Genomic DNA, 19,953 nt, shown 5'->3' with positions numbered 1-19,953 from the left:
ATGCAGCATCTTACCATAACTTGATTTGATATAATCCAGGCTGCTCTGCATGTTACATTTATTGCTAACGGTAGGCAGTTTCTCCTCAGTATTCTGTGTGAATAGTTATATGTATTTAAGTATAATTTCATTCATTTATTGGTTGTTCAAACATAAAATAGACTTTGAAGTTCACAATTCAATTGAACTGATGACCTTACTAGATTTTTCAGGTTCTCAGGTTTATCATGCAGAGTTGCTGGCAATGCAAACTTTGTAATTTTTGCCCATAATGAAGTGCCTCTTGTTTCAGTGGATTGCTAAATACGATATTTGATACTAAAAGCATACAGCTGTTAGCCATAGTAAATTAAAAGCTTACTTTTATACGTTATTCTCGTTATGGTGTCTCTGTTAAGCATACGATTTAGAAACGGATTTGATGATTCAGATACCTACAGAAGAGAAAATACACAATGTCAGAATCTTCTCACAAACGTTTCCTGTCTGTTCTATGTGTGTATGCACACTCATTCTTGATCTCCTGCCACTCCTTCAAACTGTTTCAGCCTTTTTTTCCCCACTGTTGTGGAAGAAGAAATAATTACTTAGATATTTTTCTAAGAAAACTTGTTAGAAAGTTGGTATCTAAAAATAAATCTGAAAAAACAGGGATGGGAGAACAGGATGAATAGAAATTAATTAATTACGTGTGTGAGTACAGGCTTCTTCCCCAACATCTATGATGGGATTTGCAAGTGGTTAATATAATTAGGCAGGATTTTCATATAGTATTCTGTTATTTTTTCTATTTATTGAGAAATATTCTTTCCTTGCAGCAGACTATTTAGACTGCAAATAAAATCTGCCTTCCCTTTGTTTTACATAGAGGTATGAAATGCCCAAATATCACCCCCACACACTCACAAATATGTATGCATACACATAAAATGTTCAGACTATGTTAATGTAAGCGTACCTGAAGAGGATTTAGAGGAAAAATGACAGAGGGCTTAGAGGCATTGTTAGTGTGTTGGGTTATGGTTTTGGTTTTGTTTTTTTAGGGGGTGGGGTGTGTGTATGTACTTTATCAAAAATATAATTGTTGATTATCAACAGTAATTTAATGAAAGATATTATTGCACTGCAAATGGCAAAATTATTATTGGTGAGCAAGAAAATCAGCGTCACATTTTTTTATGGAGATGTTTTAGTAACTCTGTAGCTAGCCTTCTAATATCCTACTTATCTTTCAATTATTCTGATGTGGCTTTTTTATCAGACACTGGATGCTGCTGTTATACCTCTAGCATTTATCCAGAATGAAATAAATTTATATTGAAAATGGAAAACATCACAAAAAACCTTAATTAAGATTTAGGAAAATAAATGGGCTATTGGAAAAACTGGAATCCAGCTCTATTTGACAGGTAGCCTTCGAGAAAATTCAGCTCAGGTTCCATATTGTAGAAATTAAGATAGTTACTTCTTCACTTAGAAGTTCTTGTAACTACTTTGGACATTTAAAATAGAATACATCTTTTCATGCCAGTGAGAGAGGCCTAGAGAAGAATAAGCTGAGGCAGATACTAAATTTTATTGCTCATTGCAGAAGGTGTGCAACTCGGCAAGAACATTATGCATTATTTAGACAAAATTGGCACGTTGGGCATTTTGAAGGCTTGCTTCAATTTTATCCTTTTGCGCAAATTCAAGTCAGATTGTTGGGTTGTAATACAATATATTCTGGATGAAAAAAGTTAGCCTAAATATTTTCAATATTAGACCTGTTATATAAGGGCAATTTTAATATCTAATTATTCAATATGCTCTGTGAAATGCATATTTTAACTCTAAGGTTAATGCTTTGTCAGAAATTTTACCTTATGAAATGGGATTAGTACTAAACAGAATGAATAGATATCCAATACCTATCATCATCATCAGATGATGAAACCTATTTATTTCGGCATGAAGCACTTACTCAGAAATAAATGCTTTTTTAGACTGATGAAACAGAGATACATAATGGCAGAATAGGAACAACATTTGCGGGGGGGGGGAGGATATAAATGAGGAAAGGTTTCTCCAGTGTAGCCATTAAAGTGTAATAAGTGACATTTATGATATAAGGATTCCCCCCCCACCCCCCATCTCTCTTCATTTTCCGTACATTACATTGTAAATGCTTTGGAGTAGAGATTGTGTACTCAGTTTCTAGGATGATGCTGTCTCTGGATTCCAGATCAGACCCTCTACGCGTTGCTATAGTATATTGAGGAGTCCAAGTCCTAGATTTACAGCTCATGGGAAAAGAAGTCCATTGTCTATATATTAGGTATTGATAATACAGAATACTTACTTTCATAAATATGGAAACTACCACTAACCCATTAGGACTCTTTGCAGCTTCTGTGACATTTGTGTACAGCTCATGGTTATAGTGGATTAGCTGAACCTGGAAAACAGGGAAGGGAAAGATTACAATTAAACAGTAGCAAGTCATACCATATGCTGTTTGCAAATACTCTCTATACACCAAGTGGTTTGTATTAGGATCCCATCTATGCTTAGGATATTTTGTAACAGTGCAATTTTTCAGGTTTGCAGCACGCATGATTTTAATAATTTCAGTCACCGTCTGGCTCCAACTGGCACAGCACCAGCATGTTTTCTTCTAAATTGCCAGTAAGTGAATTTACCCACATCAAGTTATGAATTGTACTGCAGGGGTTGACAGCGTTTCCCTGTTGCAACAGCACTTGCCATGGGCATCAAGTAATCTGTACTTTTCAGCCTCAAGCCAAACACAGAGGAGTCAGGGGGTGAAATATTTGAAGAAACATATGGGATATGGGTTTGGAACGGTTTTAAACCAGCACTTGCAGAATTCACAATACTAATATTCATTGGTCCCAAATTTTACAAACTCTGTTACAAAAGCTCCTGCAGTTAGGCACTTACTATGCTGTTCTTAACCAGGTTCTCCTTAGCTCCTACAGCTTTCCTTCTGCTTTCTAGTTTTATGACTTGCTGGAACTTTTAAATGATGAAGGCACAGTTCATCTCTCTCCCTGTATATGTAAATGTCTTACCCAGAACAATGGTATTTGATTTGTCTGGGATCATTGGACACTTACCATTTATATTGCAATTTGTAGCCTCACTTTTTTTTTAAAAAAAGATGAACAACTTTAAGGAACTTGTGAGGTAGTTAAGTATTTCTAAGAATTTGAAAGGCTAGTTAGCTTTATTTAGCCTAAAGATATCTATCTACATTTTCAGATGTCAATTAGAAAAGTAAGGTCATTTTTCTGGCACTTTCAGAATTGTAGCAGCCTGATGTTTGTATTTAAAAATCAGGTTTGTCTTGTGTGCTGGTCTAAATCTAAAGGCTGTCCACTGAAATTTCTGGACTTACATACTGTGAACAAGATGAGTATTAACTTGATCTATGTCTGGTAATCTTTTTAACTGTGCAAATGGCCAAAGACTAATACTGTCAGTAAAGAAACTTCATCATAGTGCGCTTTCCATGTTTATAGTCAGGAAAAGAAACTCACCCAAAAACCCACTGAAATGGGGTTTAGTGCCTGCATTGGTGACTTTGTCTTTTGGATGAATGCAATGTCTGGTGCTTCAGCAGTGAAATACAATTGCAAGGATTTCTCTGCAAGAATGACATCCCTATATGATCTGCAGTGCACAATCAAGTTAAAGACAAAGCCTTGCTTTGCCATCCAAATGTATTTCCACCAGCACGTGTACTAGTAGTGATCTGAATTATAATAGCATCCCAATTTATGTGTAACCTACACCATTATTATCTCAGTCTATGATAAGTTGAGAAATAAATGATGTGTCCAGACTCTGGGAGCGTTCAGACAGTTCTATTTTCTACACTCTGCCCTGACTGCAAAATATATTCTTCTTACAAGTAAACTACTCAGAATCGGATCTTATGAGCTTTCCTAATATAAAAATTCACCAAGCACATTGTCTTCCCACCACCCCCCAAATCCCTTAGTAATGCTCTTTTAGTGCTTGGACGTTGATGTAAAAAGGGGTAGTGGAAAATCTGAAAGGAAAGAGAATGTCTGCATTAGCAAGATTAGAAGATCCTTGGCACGTAGCTTTACTATTTACAGCTAACAGTTCACAGACCAGAAAAATAAGGTAAGGGTCAAAATTACTACTATAAGGTGTTAGTTCCCAATCCAGACAGGACAAAAGTAACTCAAATTATTGGTTGACCTTTCTACAATTCACACTGTAGGCATTTTTTAAGGCAAGCAAACAAACCAAACTGGAACGAAAAAGTAAAAATGTCAAAGTAGCCAGTGAAGTCATCTACTAAATTCTGACAGCTGGGAAGCAGGATGAATGCAGTATGTTTTCTAAAGGTCTTGTAAAGAATTAATGAGAGCATTTACTCTATGGCATATAGAGGTTATAGGCTTGTTAGTTATCACTTGGTGGTACTACTGAACTTTGGTAACATCATGGTTCTGGGGACTGTGCGCTCACTGAAATTTTTAGGCTTAGTAACGTATTTTTCCTTTTATGTACAACTATTTACTCTGGTAGCCAAACTAACTTGTGAATTATCAAGGAAAAAAAGTGATGAAATCTGCTTTAGACTAGAATTTCTTCTGTACAAAGTCCCAGAATAACAATGAATTAGATTAACTTAGTTTATCTAACAACTGAAATGTCTAGTGCAGGAACGGGTAAGGACCAAATTCTCCTTCCACCCCTGGAAGCCGAGTCAATGTCAAACTCTCATTTTTACTGATAGGACTTATGGAAATAAGGAAAGATTCTGAAGTATATGTGACCACATATAGGATATTTGTCCCAGACTTACTGCAAGGAGCCTACTGTCCACTGCAGTTCTAGTCTTGCATAACATTAGATTGCAATGAGAGATACGGTCCTGTATTGGGTCTGACCGAGATGGAATTAATTTTCCCCACAACAGCCCTCACAGTGCTGTGCTGTGTATTGGTAGCAGCAAGGTCTCTCTCCAAAATTCCCCCTCCCCAGTAGGCTGCTGGGGGTGGGCAAGATCTTGGGAGGGGACACAGCCAGGACAGCTGACCCAAACTGACCAAAGCGATATTCCATACCTTACGACATCTGCTCAGCAATAAAAGCTAAAAGAAAGGAGGAGGAAGAGGGGAAAATTGTTATTTTATGACGTTTGTCTTCCGGAGCAACCGCTACACATACTGAAGCCCTGCTTCCTGGGAAGTGGCTGGACACGGCCTGCTGATGAGAAGTAGAGAATAAATCTTTTGGTTTTCCTTTGCTTCTGCGTGTGACCTTTGCTTTTGTTTTATTAAACTGCCTTTATCTTTACCATGAGATTTTTTCCATCTTATTTTCTCCTCCCCTGTCCTGCCGAGGAATGGAGTGATGGAACAGCTTGGTGGGCACCTGGCATCCAGCCTGGGTCAACTGACCACAGGGCATCAGCACATAATAGTCTCCCAGCTTTGCTGGAGACCTCTCTCAATGTCAGACATCAATTCACTCTGTGCAAAACTCACACAGGCAGGCAATAGGTATTTGTGGGAATGAGTTATCAGACTTGAACTGATTAGAAATTAGAATAGTTATTTACTGATCTATAAATGATCTCTCAACCCTGATTTGCACTGTCTTTACAAGAAAAGTACTTGTCTGAGAACTTTGGCATTCTTTACCAGTGGTAAAGTGGTACCAGCTTTCAAGTGGTTTTCATTTCAAGTTTCCCATTCCTGCAGGTTTGTATGCCTCTGCCCCACTTCCCCTCCCCTTATCACGTCTCAGTTTGGTAATGAACCATTTTGGAGAGCGTGCTTGAGAAATCTTGCTTCGCTATAGTTTGAAAAGATCCTCTTGCCTTGCTATGCATTATTGTTTCTCAAAGATCCTAGTGCTGAATGAAGACAGGCTTTTTTCCTTCTGAAACCTGTCATTTTCTCTGTCTTAGAGTTGTATTCTTCCTCCCTGCACCCAAATTAATTTTAAAACTGTTTCCATGGCACCATGGTTAAATTAATTAGGTTTTTTGTTTTTTTTTAAAAAAAATTGACCATGTAAGGAGACATAATTTTCAAAGTTTCTCACATGGAACAGACAAATTTAGAAAGGTACAGATGAATAAAGATGTCTTAGATACTGAATATTACATGCAGGATTAAAAAAAAAAAATAATTCCCTATTAAATTTCATCTTTTGAAAATAATTTATTTAAAGTTGCCTGAAATACCTGTAATCTTACAGTCTGGATTAAGTATTAGTACAGCCTTCCATGACGGTGAAGCCACACACATGTCAAAATCGCACTTTTTCAAATGATGACATTGTATTAAAAACAAAGCACAACAAGAGCAAACTTGCAATGCTGAAAGTACCCTTTGATTCTAGTTTGAGTTTCAGGGCTCAAATGCAGTACAGAATCTTGTTATAAGCTATTGATTTTCTTTGGAAGATTCCCCTTTTAAGATTAATTTGCCACAGAACAACTGATAGCTCTTTGTTTTCCTCGAGCTATAGAAGTTCTATTTTTCAGGGAGAAGACGAGAATTAAGATTAATTACTCCCTTTCAGCTGATGAAAATCCAGAATGTGCCCTTGTTCCATCACCCAAGAACGTGTGCTGGACCAGGAGCAGACACAGCACTTTTTAGACACCTGAGGCTGGAGGTGTTGGGAATGTCAGCCGGAGCTGATGACAGTATGTTAAGGGTAATCTACTGAGCACAGTCACCTCAGCCTGATAGACTGTCGCTTTGGGGCAAAATAGTATAGATAGGCTGATATTATGGCTCATGTTCTGGGCACTGTGGGGAAAACAACTAATTCTCTTTCCCAACACACGTGCATGTGTGTTTATAATGGTAATAACCTGTTCTTTGCCTGTACTTTAATAAACCTCAGCCCTGTACTCGTAGTACTGACATTTTTTGTACTGGTTTTCCTCTGCAATGTGTTTTGCTGTTTTTTCTTGATTCTTCACCCAGGTGAAATGTGCAGGACAGAGCTAGTAGTGGGGTATTTCTCTGTAGTATTTCACCAGGGCTAAGCAAAAGGAGGCGCTTTGCTGTGTTGATGGTTGTGGGTGCCAAAAATTCTTGGGACTCTTTTCAGCAATCTTTTACCAATTTTTTAACTTGGACAAAGATGCTCTGTGAGTTACAGAGCTCTGATCTTGTGTGCATGCCTAACTCTTTTATAAAAATAGTTAGATCACACTGAGACATTCTGCTGCAGTGAAACAGGGAGAAATATGAAACAGGGAATTTAGAGTATCACAACATTTTACGCACTAAATGTTTCTACAGTTGTCGTGAGAGTAACGGAATACCCTTTATTGGTATTGGGTATAACACTTGGAAGTGTTATAATTGAGTGCAGAAACATTTTGATTTGTAAATGACGAGGGATTTAAACCACAAAGTGAATGGCAGCAAGGAACAGCTAATCTGTAACTATAATATTTGTATTAGGCTGTGCTACCTGATAAACTGTTGGGAGACCTGATTGAGAGCAAGCACAAAGCATGTTTCCAGCATAGCAGGGAATGAAAGCAAATGGAATTGCTGAAGAAAACAAGTTAAATGTTTGTTTTGATTCAGAGTCCTTGTAAAAAGTGGCTAAGATCTTATTAAGGAAAAAAAATTATGCATTTTTGTTTATCCAAAACTTAATAAAAACAGTAAAAGAAATGTAATTTCTGCATGGCAGGTGTCCAGTGAAGAAAATAATTTTAATGAGTTAAAATCTATTAATAATAACAGTTGATATTCCAGTGTTAAAATATAGTTTCTCTTACGGGTCTTGTAAAACCCTCTGGAAAGAGCAGTAATGTCATATCACCTAAGACTTATTTATGGTATTAATTTTGTGGATCTGAACAGGTATGAGATCTGAGGTCCTCACTTCGTGAAAGAAATGAGGGTTTTTTTCAAATGTCCCCTGTTTCTCGGATGTGTAAATTGTGTGGCTGACAAAAATATATTTAGATTTGTCTTAAATTAAATTAAACATACCCCCTGCTTCACGGAAAGCAGGTATAGCAGCATCTGTGAGAACATGCACTGGGATCCTCAGAACCTGTGGTCCTGATTTGTCTTGTTTTCTTGGACCAATACCTGGCAGTGATGCAGTGGAAATTTTCTTATCTTTGGCACGTGATGAAGGATTTTTACAGTGTGTTGCTTAATAATAGGCCTAAATATCACATGGACTATTCCAGAAAGAAAAGCAATTGCAGTTTTTTCATAATTGTTTAGGATTTGGAGCTGGATGTTAATGATGTCTTTTCCTGAATTCTTATAATGGTCAAACCTTGTTTGCCCACACACGCTTACCCATAGCACTAAGACTGTACATATGTAATTATTGCATCTTGGTGGATACTCCTGGCTTGCTCAAGGCACAAGTCATTACAATTCAAGCAGGGTAAGAATTTTAACTATCTGGTCCAGTTCTCGGTTCCCTTTATGCTTTCAGTGAGCCTAGTCAAAGTAACAGCTGGAGGACCGGGCTGTTAGTGGGCTCAGAAGAATGCTGTTTAAGAAGATAGAAATTATGATTCACAGTAATTATCTTTGAAAAACAAAACCATCTTTTTCTCATGCACAGGGTACTCTACCATGAAATGTTAAGATCTGCCAAGGTGGTATTACCCACATACTTATTAATTAATCCATAGATCTACCTGTCTGTTAGTTTTTATATATAAGCCTACAGCAGTGAGGTAGTCTTATGTTATTGTTAAATTGGTAGAATAAATTTTACATCACCACCTATACTTCCAGCAGTTTACTTAGCATTTTAGGAAACTATTGTGGTTTTAAGATTAAAATCGTATAAAAAGATTAGCTTAGTTTAACAAAGGAGAAATGCAAAAAAACCCATTTGTTTTAAATAATTTTGTCTCTGACTCTCTTTAATGTTCTCTCTATTAAAAATGAGGTTCTTTAGGCTGTTGCTGACGAATGTAGTTTGTGTTGGGGTTTTTTTGGGGGTTTACTGCTTTTGACAGTTATTTCATGATTTAAAAGAAATGTCTATAAAATACTGGTTTGACAGAAAAGCTTGTCATCCACATTTATAGCAATATGCCAGCAATTGTATCCTAGATAAATAAAAAGGATTATAATTATTTTTTACTTAAAAGAATAAGACTAAGAATGCGAGGAAGGAACTCATTTTTTTCCTGCTTCTGAGCAGACAGCTGTATAAAAGCATGTCCAAAGAAATGCAATAATGCATCATGCAGTAAAGTGGAAATGCAGTCAAGGCTTAACTGTACTTGGCTCCAAAATCACCTTTACTAGAAATAATGATACACTAGGAATTAGCACTTAAACTGCAAATGGTGTCTAACACTTCATTAGACCAGTTGGGAACAAGAACTAACTTGTAATACCTCTGTTCAACAAATGAGCTTTATCAGGGTTGTTCCCTGGTAAGCAGTTAACACTGTCTGTTATTTTCAGCATATACTATGATTCTTAAAAAAAAAAAAAAAAAAGTAGCATTGCCTGCTTTAGGTTTAAAGTAGTTATCTCTAGATGCAGACATACAAATGAAAGGTGAGTGAGAGTCTTAGGCTTTCTGGGGCATCTGTTCTAAGATACTCTAAGCGGATGTTTAATAGTACTTTGAAAAGAGATCGGTGAGAATCAGCTGTGAAGCAGGACAGCCATTTTGGCTGCTGACCTGCTATCTTACACTGATGAGGCTACTAACAGAGCAAAACATACTCATTCCTTGTTTATATGCAACCATTGTAGCTAGAAAGTATGAAAAATATGACCTCATTGAAGTATAGAAGATTTTAAAGTATTTCTCTTTAATATTTTTATATGTTCATTTTTTTTGTAAGTCTTTCTTTAATTCATTTGTAAGTAAGAAAAAAGACTATTTTAGCCAATATCTAAAACTTGATGTTTCTTTTAAGTGTCCAAAGGACTACAGTAAAAAGTACAAATTACTAGCTGAAGAGGTCAGATGGGTTGTTTATGTGTCAGAATTTGCTATTCAGGCTTTTCACCTTTGTGCTAACATCAAAAAATTAAGTAAACGATAGGCTGAAGACATAAACGCGAAAGGTGATGGATTCCTGCCATCCAAATACTGCCAGAACTGTTACAAGTGTCACAATCATTTGTACTCTCTTCCACATAGTAGGAAACACAATGAAGGAAAAATCCAAATTGAGCCCCAGAGGTACATAGATGTGTCTGTGATGCTGGTTGCTCTGTGACTTCAGGAGAATTTTTGACAGGGCAGTCATTGCTGAAGCCTTCCACTGCCGATTACTCTAAACATGGGGTATTTTTGGCTGACCTGCCAGTCAACCGCTCTTGTCATTCATTGTTAGCAGATGAGCAAGGGCTGGGTAAACATAAATAAATGACACTGTTCTGCAATTCACTCTGTATGAAGATCAAAATGAAGTCTTAGACTCAAATGTTTAATGTTGATTATGTCTTGGCTGATGCAAAAATTTCATTGCAAGCTGTAATTTGGCACTGACCCAATCCATCATCTACAAAAGTTACATCTTAAAAGAGAATGGGGTAATGTAGGAAAAAAGGCTATTAGATGAGCCTATCATCATTTCTGGATTCGTGCAGGATTTTCTGACTAAACACTACATTTGTTTTCTCATTTTAAATACAACAGATGCTCAGACACCATGATGATGAATTCATTATAAATGCTCCATTTGGGAGATTTGGTTATATAATGGTGCTCTGAATTTCTGGGAGAATTCTTGTATTTTTTTAGCAATCAGTCCAGAAAGCAGCAGAAAATGGTTCTGGCAAGTTGAAAAAGTGGTGAAGTAGTGATTGATGCTATTTTTGTGGTTCACTGCGTTACCCTGAGACATTGAGTCAAAAGGACACATGTGCAAGGTCACCGAATGGTGTGACAGAGATGCATTGACAGTTCAAACCTTCTCTAACAACTTGTGATGCCACTACAGCTCTGTCTACCTTGCCAAAGTACCATCTGTAGCTAGGTTTCAGTTCCAAGGGTGGACAGGATGGGCAAAAGCAGACAGAGAAGTATCACAAACTGATGAATAAAAGAATGAGCAACAAAAGTTAATAGAATTTGGGCTAGTGAAAATCTAGTTGTTGATCTAGGCCTTATCACTTTTGTCCTCATTTTATAATCTAGTAGGAAAAAAATGGTCAAGCTTAATATACCTGATGCTAACTAACAAGCAAAGAAAAGGTTAGTGTTAGGTTTACAAACCAGAAGCAGAAACAAGGCAATTGTCAGTTTTACTTGCTCTCTTGACTATAGACGCATACTGTTAAATAATGTAATTTTTTAGACGCATACTGTTAAATAATGTAATTTTTCTGTGGCAAAAATGAAGCCTGGGATTTTATGTCATTTAAAAAATGACAGTAAGGTGTGTATATGAGGAAAGCACAGAATAACATTGAGGTGGTATTTTAAGAAGCTATTGGTGTGGACCATCTGAGGCTCATGAAAGTCCTTGTGCAGCCCATTTGGGCAGCAGCGCCTGCCTGCCTGCCTACCCAAACGCTCTCGGCTGTGACCTGATCTCAGCACAGGCATGCAGTCTGTCATTGCTGCTCCTGCCACGGTGCCTGGCTGGGTGACCTCTCCTTCCCACTCCCTGCTGGCAGGTGTAGGATGGGAGAAGAACTTGACACAGGGTCTGTGGAAATTGGCTGCTCTTGCGGGGAGGAGAGGAAGAAAGGGAGATGGTTTACTTGCCCTTTGGGAAGGGAAAGCGGTGCATAAATGTGAAGGATAGACATATGCACTTGGTGAGATGGGATTTTCTGTTCTAAGCCAATGGAATTGCAAAGCATTAATAGTATATCCATTGAAAGTTAAATGAGAAAGCACACACAGGGTCTCATGGGATCTTTCTGAATGATTTATTGACGCATGCTTTTCTCTCAAGAGTCTCCTTCCCCTTTAGTGATTGGGTTGCTCACCTAAGACTTAGGAAAATTACATTCAACTCCTTTTCTGCCCTTAAGCAAATCTTCCTATCATTTCTGCCCAGCTTGCCATCTCTGACATGGGAATAGCTGCACTTCTCCAGTAACAATGTTGTGAGATGTAACATTAACAGTGTTGGGGAAAGCATCTAGATATGAATGTCATGTTATGCAGTGTTATTTGTGTTACTGATCCTTGACAATTTGTGACACACCACCCATAAAAGGTGCAAAAAGAAGCTCAGAACATAAATAGTTTTGACAGGAGGCTATGGGACGCTTGGATTTCCGGCACATGGAAGAGTGATTACAGGGATACATTTAAAGCCTGATAAAAGAGGAAAACAATTTAAAATGGATATAACTGCTAGTGATCGTAGAGTTAAATCTTTGAATGTAAATTGAGTGCTCAAACACAGAAATGTTTGAGGAAGCCCAGTTTGACTCAAAATAGCCAAAAGCATTTCTGGAATTAATGTTTTATTGAATTATTGAAGGTCCTTTAGGATACTAATGCTGTGGTAGATGAGATGATATATTACAGAGTCAAATTTTTAGAAATCATATGAAGAAATTTCACACCAGGATTTCCTGTTTAAGGTGCAGAGCCAGAGAGGAAAGAAGGCACAGATCTACCCTGCAGGCAGAAAATAAGGGGTGTTTTTTGTTTAAGAATATCCTGGAAGCCTCTTTTAAAGCTAAGGGAAGCACAACTGCATCTTGTTGTTTATGAAAATTGCATGAGAGACAGTTTCACATTTGTAGTTTAAAAGGTAAATTTGAAGTTGAGAAATAATGAGCACAGACAAAACAAGAGGACATGAAATATCTAAGAGTATGAGATAGTACAGCTTAAGGCAGACAACTATAAAATTATCTTGTTTCTAAATGAATTGAGTGGCATTATACTCAGTAGGAAAGATAACTGACACTTAGAAGTAATAACTAAGCCTTTATCTTTTATAAAGCAAGCCTTTTAGCTCTATCTGCAGATTTGGTGAAAGGAAGTAGGATATTGGCAAACACGACTCAACAAATGCAGTACAGCATAAATTAAAAGGGCATGAAATTACACACAGCAGCATTTGTTTATCGTAAGAACACGTTCTTCTGGGTACCTTGTAAAGGGCACTGAAAATTGCCACATGGCAAGAGCAGTTCGGTACAGCCACACAACTGCAGATTGCCATTTACAGAGGAAGATGATGATCACAGAAGCCATTCCAGCAGCCTTAATTATACTGCGGTTGGTTGAAGTTCAAAGATCTAACAGTGGTTTTCTTTGTTAAAGGTATTTTCTGCAATTTCCTGGTTTATATCATCCCTCAAAGCTGCTTCCCTACATCCACAACAATAAATGTCTCAGCTTCATAGAGACAAGAAAAGAACCCCTCCTCTTCCATTTGTTTCAGAAACTTTCTAATTATGTATTTCAGCACAGTAAAAACCTTTTCCTAACTCATTGGTAATTGTTGCTCAGACTAGCTAAACACCAATGACCTCTGCTTCATGGCTTGACTTGTCTGTATAACACAAATGTTAGGTATAAAAAACCATCTGAAAATGCCATCTAAGCATTAGGAAGTAAAGCTGAGAGTTACCTTTGGGAATATGCCCCCAAATTACACTTATTCACAAGTTTTTAAAGTTAGTAAGTGAAGGTCAATGAAAAATAATGAAAATCAATTGCAACTGCAAAAGAAACATGGTACCTGATGTGTCTTTTTGTGGGCTTTTTGGGCAGCAAGATGTGAACACTAAACAGACAAAAGGGTGAAGAAAATCAGTTATGCAGACAGCCTCATCGTAAAAAAGTGACTTGTGCTTCAGTAAGGAATTAGACAGAGGGATGAATGAACAGAGGGGGAAGCCATGGTGCTACAGGTGATTCTCTAACCTTAAAAGCGGATCAGCCTAATGGGGTTTGAGGTTTGTAGAATAGAGGTTCCTGAGCACAGAGTGCTTTGGGGATCCTGCGTGTGAGTGTTCATTATATAATTTGGCTCTTTATGAATCTGGAATCTTTTAACTGGTAATTCATCTTTTCACTGGAAAGAGGGGGGAGTGTAACAACAGAGGTTCAAATTGGTAACATAAGTATTTCACATGTCTGTCTTTAAACATAGATGAGTCTAGAGCCCCTTTAGTACTCGAAATATGCCTCTTGGTCATGATGGTGATGAAAGGGGCAGCAGTAAAGTCACACTTGCAACTTGTATCAGCAGGTTTTTGACATCAGGCAACAGAAGTCAAAGCTTTTTTTTTTTTTTTCCCCTCCCAATTAGAAAACACTTTTTATCCATTTGCAGGTTAATTTATGTAGCTGAAATGCTGAAAATACTGGCATGGAAATATCTGAAATGCCAAACAGAGATTTTTCCCTTAATGAAAGAAAACCAAGGAATATGCCATGCTCCAAAATGCTGAACTCCTGAAGAAATCTTTAGTCTGTTGGACTTTCTGCAATTAGAAAAGGTGATTTGGGTGATGACCCAATCAAAATACTTTGAAATTAATTTTGTCCACATAGTAAACTGTTTTCTGCTGGCAGTCAGGCCGTGAAAGCAGCTCCTTATTCTCGCTGGCAAAGGGCCCGGCCTTCAGAATGTTTCCGACTGCCGTGCAAATAGCACACACTATTTCTTGCTGCTTCCAGTTCCCACTGGAAGAGCTATAGAGCCCTGAAATACTCACTGAATGGGGATCTGCACTGGCACTTCCATGGGGGATTAACGTCTGAATGAAGTGAGGGATTGTGAAAGGTACAGCTGCAGCTCTGCAACACCCGGCTTTCAACTCGCCTCATCACAGCACTGTTTCCTTCGGTGGTTTTTCCTTTACTGATCATGAGGATGGGAGGCAGCGAGCAGAGGATGCTGCCTGCTCCTCTCCCATCCCTGAGAGCAGCCACCTCTGCCTGACAAAGCATCCTTGGGAGGATGGTGGTTTTAGAGTGAAGCGTGGGTCCTGCTTTCCCCATGTAATAAGGGAGCTGTGCGCTCACCGTGTGACTGCAATGCCGGGCTGGGGCAAATACTGTGGTTAGCTTTGAACTCATGCCAATCTCACAAAATCATGCAAATATTTATGACTGTTCATGCACAGTGACTGCAATGGTACTGCTCTTTGTTAGATGAGCAAAAAAAAAATAAATCATTTAATACAAGCAATGTCTCCTGTGCGTTTTGTCTTATTTTTTCCCCATGAAATTACTAGTCACAGATCTGACCAGCTGTAGTTTCTTCAGTTAGGACTAATGTTGTGCCTGCCACCGCTTCCTTTATTTAATTTCTTTGTTATGTACGTTATCGTGTGGTATGGCTCTTGCACAGAGAAAGGGAACCTTTCTTTTAGTGCACAGATGAAATGGAGCTGAAAATTACAGCGGATAAAAATCCAGCTCTTTGAACTGTAATGTTAAGAACTCTTCAACCAAAGTAGACACCTAATTGAAGATAATGTTGACTCTATAAATTACTGTATTACTTTGTCAAGCTTACATCATTAAGCATGTATTTGACTTCATTATACTGCAGTAAACAATTTGTTGTTGTGATAAGAGAAGCTGGTTTGTAGTGTCTGTAGGCAAAGTTGCATTATACTTTAAATGCAAATAGTGCCGTTTTTAGATTTTGAGTTATGAAGCAACAGTGCAATTATCCTATTACCTTGCTAAAACATCTAATTATTTGTCAATGACTAGAAAACCTGAGAACTTAAATTTGAGAAATTATAATACAAATGTAGCTATTATTTTTTTTCATTGACACTTTAACAATGTCAATTTGCTGGGCTGTTGTGAGGAAAGTATCCCATATAAAATTATGGCAATGGGGACTGCATATCACTAAAATGATATCTAATAAAAGATTGATTTCTGATTTTAATAAGTGTAGTATGTATACAAAGTATGTGTTCAGCTTAATCTCATATATTTAAATGAATTATAAAGCTTTACTGCATAACAAATTACATGCTACTGTTACTCCAGCCTTTGCAAAGGCCATTATTGCAAGTTTAAAGGGAGGCACATAGAAAAAATAGAAAGGAAAAAACTGGTTCTTCCTACTTTTTAAAAAAATGTCATTGAACTGTGAGCTCAGTTTAAAGTCAGAATTCTGTCTCCAGTGTCCCCTGATCTCCTCAAGAAAAGAAGTTCCTGAATTCTATTAAAAATTGCTGGTTTCTCAGCAAACAGCATGGAGAGTTTTTCCTAGGAGAAAGGTTTTAATAATTAAAATTAGTCAATACTGAAGCACAGGAGATTATTTGATCTTGTTCAGAAACTGACACTTTCCAGAAGGGGAAAAAAATGCAATCTCTCTAATAAATCACTTTGTGCAGAACTGGGAGTCAAGTAGAAGAAATTTGCTGCAGAAGAAAAGAGGGCAACTCACCAGGGAAATAGGTTTGCTCAAAATAATTGTGAGTTTGAACATCAAGGTTGAGATTTTTAGGACATTTCCAGAAAAAAAAAAAATCTGTAAGACACTCAGGATGAGATGTAAAAACGCATTTGCTAGTACTTCGGGGCATTACATCTCTCAAACACATTTATAGAAAGTTGCTGTTGGCTTTTGTGCTGCAGTCCAAATTTCTATTTGTCTACTTTTCCCCCTGCAATTTCAACTAAACTCAGCTGGTTTATCAAGTCAGTCTATATTTCTGTGCAGAACTGAGGATGCCCACCTTCATTTAATGGACTTAAATTTTGCTCCAGTAGCCCCTGTCGACTTTGGTTACTGCCAGCAGATGAAAAGATGAAATCAAAAACACGCCAGTGGATGACTGCCCAGCACGGGCTGGATTCCTTTGGAGTCATGCTCTTTTTCAAACTGTCCTATAATGATGCCTGTGCCACCTCAGTCCATGATGTTTTCCTTGCCCATATTCAGACCCATATATTCCCCTGCTTTTATGAACGCCAAACCTCTCCGCTGCCCTTTTCTGCCCTGTTTCTTCCTGTCACTTAAAACCTGTCATTCTTCTAATGCTAGCACTGCTATCCAGCTGTGCCATTCCTCACTGTGCATTTCCTAGAGGAGCAAAATGGTCCTTAAATATACCCTAGTTGCCTTTCGCAGTGGTGTTCAGAGGTTAGTGAATATAGGTCTGAAACCAGACTGCTGCTTTTTCAAGGGGCCATCGCAGTGGGAAAGGGCAGCGCTGCTCCTCTGCTGTCTACGTAATTCTGAGGATGTCACAGGTTGCTCTTGCAAGTGTTTCTGAAAGCACAGAAAAATAAGTTCAGATGCTCTGGCAGGTTACAGTATTGCACCTTTTCTTTGTATTGCTGAACTGTGTCTTTGCATTCTGTTTTTTAGCTTTGATGTTGCATAATTAGAATCACTGAACTTCTGAAATGCAAAAGATCCCAAATGTCCCAAACTTCACTCTGCTTTAAAAATATTATTCTATAGCTTTTTATCATACGAGGAGGGCAACATTAAGGTATAATTTAAATGTACAGAGTGATGCTGCGATTCAGTAGAATTGATGTTGTGGCTGAAAAAACCCCAACCTTCTGAATTCCCAGCTTTAGAGCACTAAACTTTTATATTCTGTAATTTTTTAGCAAAGTTTATTCTGTGTTATCTGAAGCACTACAAAGTGCATATGCTGTTTGTATTAAAGATGATGACACAAGAACTGCCTTTAACATAGAACATATTTGGAAGAACAGACACAGGCTAAATCTGCTCATACTTTGAGTAGTGATGTGAAAGTACTATATTTGTACTTCTGATTAATGATTTGATGTCCTTATCTTTGCTAGAACTTCTAAATATTTAACAAGGAACAATAGAACAGAAGTTATTTTTTAGCCTTTTATGCTCCTGCTGTACTTTACATTGAAGTATTCAATACCCAGTAGTAGAGGAACATCGTGGAGTTGGGGCCTGGCATCTGGCAACCATCACAAATCCTCCTGATGTCAAGGGGAGTTTCATGGGTGGAACAGGGCCAAGTTATTACGCGGGCCTAGAAGATCAGCAGTAGCTTGCTCACAGCTCTGTGCACTTTTAATCACTCATCATACTTGCACTGTTCTCAGCCAACTGAAATCTGGAGAATAAACAATTTCATCATGGATAAAAACAGATCTACTTTGACAATGTAATTCCTACTACTTAAAAAGACCCAGATAAAACACTGTGGTCTCTTTGGCTGAGGTTGAATTAGAGGTCACTGTGGCAGAGTAGATGAGACAATGTTACTGAGTGATGATATTGAATTGCTCAATTGCCAATGACTTCTGCAGTTATCTGCTTGTATTTTCCAGGAACTCTGTTCCAACAAAGTACCTTTGACCATACAGGCCCATCTGTATTACAAAAACAAGCTCTAATATCAGTACAGACAAAACTTCAGAGCAAACAAAAGAATGAGGATGCTGCTGCCATGACAAGCCTCATCTTCAGTCAATGAGCCAAACAGATCAAAGACGGGGCAACCAGCAGCTGGGGTTCTGTCAGCTCCTCAGTTGTTTCCTTCTGGTTCCCCCACTGTTAAATAGGGAGAAGGGTAAAACTACTAGCAGCAATAAAAGCAAAAAAGACTTTAGCAATTCCACAGTACAACCTACCTAAAGCAGGAGCTACTCACGTTGCTTCAGAATAAGAGGAGGAAGAGGAAAATTTTCCATGAATCAAAATGCCAAAGACAGCTTCTTAAGCAACAAAGGAAAATATTTTCCTATTTCCTAATATTTCCTAGCCAACTATTAATAGTGGATTGTTCATTTAATACAGCTCAGCATTCAATTGCTGCTGTTTTTATCTCATACATATATATATGCACACACAAACATATATATAAAATTTGTAGCTTTTGCTGGGCTTGCCACTCTAGAAAAGTTGGCCCAAAAACTTGAAAGCTGATGCATTGCAGCAGGTCACAGACTTCAGATTACAAAGGCTATGCTGTTCTTTCTCGAGTTATTGGCAATAGTTTTACTGTCTGCAGCTGGAGAAGTTCACACAGCCATACATGGGTTTTATTTTTACACATAGTGCCACTGCTGTAAATTAGATTTCCAATGTGAATTAAAATTACAAGGGCAGCCTATCGTTGTTTTGTTGTTGTTACCATAGTGCAGTTTGTTTTGTAAAAACTGGTAAGGCTCCACTTTCCACACAGATGAATAGTGTAAGTAATGCATACAAATGAAATGCGTGCATGCTAAGGATAAATTTCTTTATTTGCTTCATTAACTGCAATTTGATAAACAGTTATTCAGTTACAGATCTACTGATTAGAATCAATCAACATCTCAAAGTTTGAAGGCTGTCAAAATAATTAAATGATTCAATAAATCTGAGACTATACATCCAAAGAAAAATTGCTATATATTTAGAGACATTTTTAAAGATATTTACCATATCAGCATTCCATGAACTTTGAGGATACATCTTTGTAAATTCTTCTCGCTGCTTCATTGACTTTTAATATTGGCAATGCTTACAGCCCTACTGCAATTCAGAAGAAAGCATTCTGAGATTTACTTAGCTTGGCATATTTCTTACACTACTGTCTTCTCTATTTGGCATTGTTTTTATCTGCCTCTCTTGTTACATTTATATTACAAGTTTGGAACCTTAAAAAGTAGCTGGTAAGAGACAAGTTTGGGTATAGATGGTAAAAGATTTTCTGAGTGGCAAAATATTGTGCATATATGATGGGAAATTCATGACTGTCCTTTAATACAGTTGGATGTTGCAGTTTGCACAGTGTGTACTCGGGTGATTAACTTTCACTATCTGTAAGTGACAAGACCTGCCTAAGTTACCCATCTACCACTACAAATGAATTTTGAAAAATCAGGTGCCCAAAATTTCCCACACTTCACACCAAGAAATCTCTTGTTCTGGTCTTCGCTGCGCCATGGTCTGTTGGCATGACTGCAGTTCACTCAGCCTCTCTGTCTCAGTCTACCCATTTGTAAAATCGGCAAAATAATTACACTGTAAGGTAATTGATA

The 19,953-nt window shown here is 37.7% G+C and overlaps 1 protein-coding gene across 8 annotated transcripts in view; it reads right to left on the bottom strand.

The window, feature by feature from the left end:
* The window catches only part of CA10 (carbonic anhydrase 10), a 203,577-nt gene that overhangs the window by 11,156 nt on the left and 172,468 nt on the right, over positions 1-19,953 (bottom strand). For all 8 annotated transcript variants that reach the window (XM_075770470.1, XM_075770469.1, XM_075770468.1 and 5 more), the window contains 2 exons: positions 2,342-2,437; positions 362-434 (listed from right to left, as the gene is read on the bottom strand). In XM_075770470.1, coding sequence (XP_075626585.1) covers positions 362-434; positions 2,342-2,437 — 169 coding nt within the window. The remainder of the gene's footprint in view (positions 1-361; positions 435-2,341; positions 2,438-19,953) is intronic.

Source organism: Balearica regulorum, chromosome 18 (genome assembly GCF_011004875.1).
Source record: "Balearica regulorum gibbericeps isolate bBalReg1 chromosome 18, bBalReg1.pri, whole genome shotgun sequence".
Taxonomy (NCBI): domain Eukaryota; kingdom Metazoa; phylum Chordata; class Aves; order Gruiformes; family Gruidae; genus Balearica; species Balearica regulorum.
Note: the sequence above shows the minus strand (reverse complement) of the source record. Positions and strands in the feature narration are given on the sequence as shown.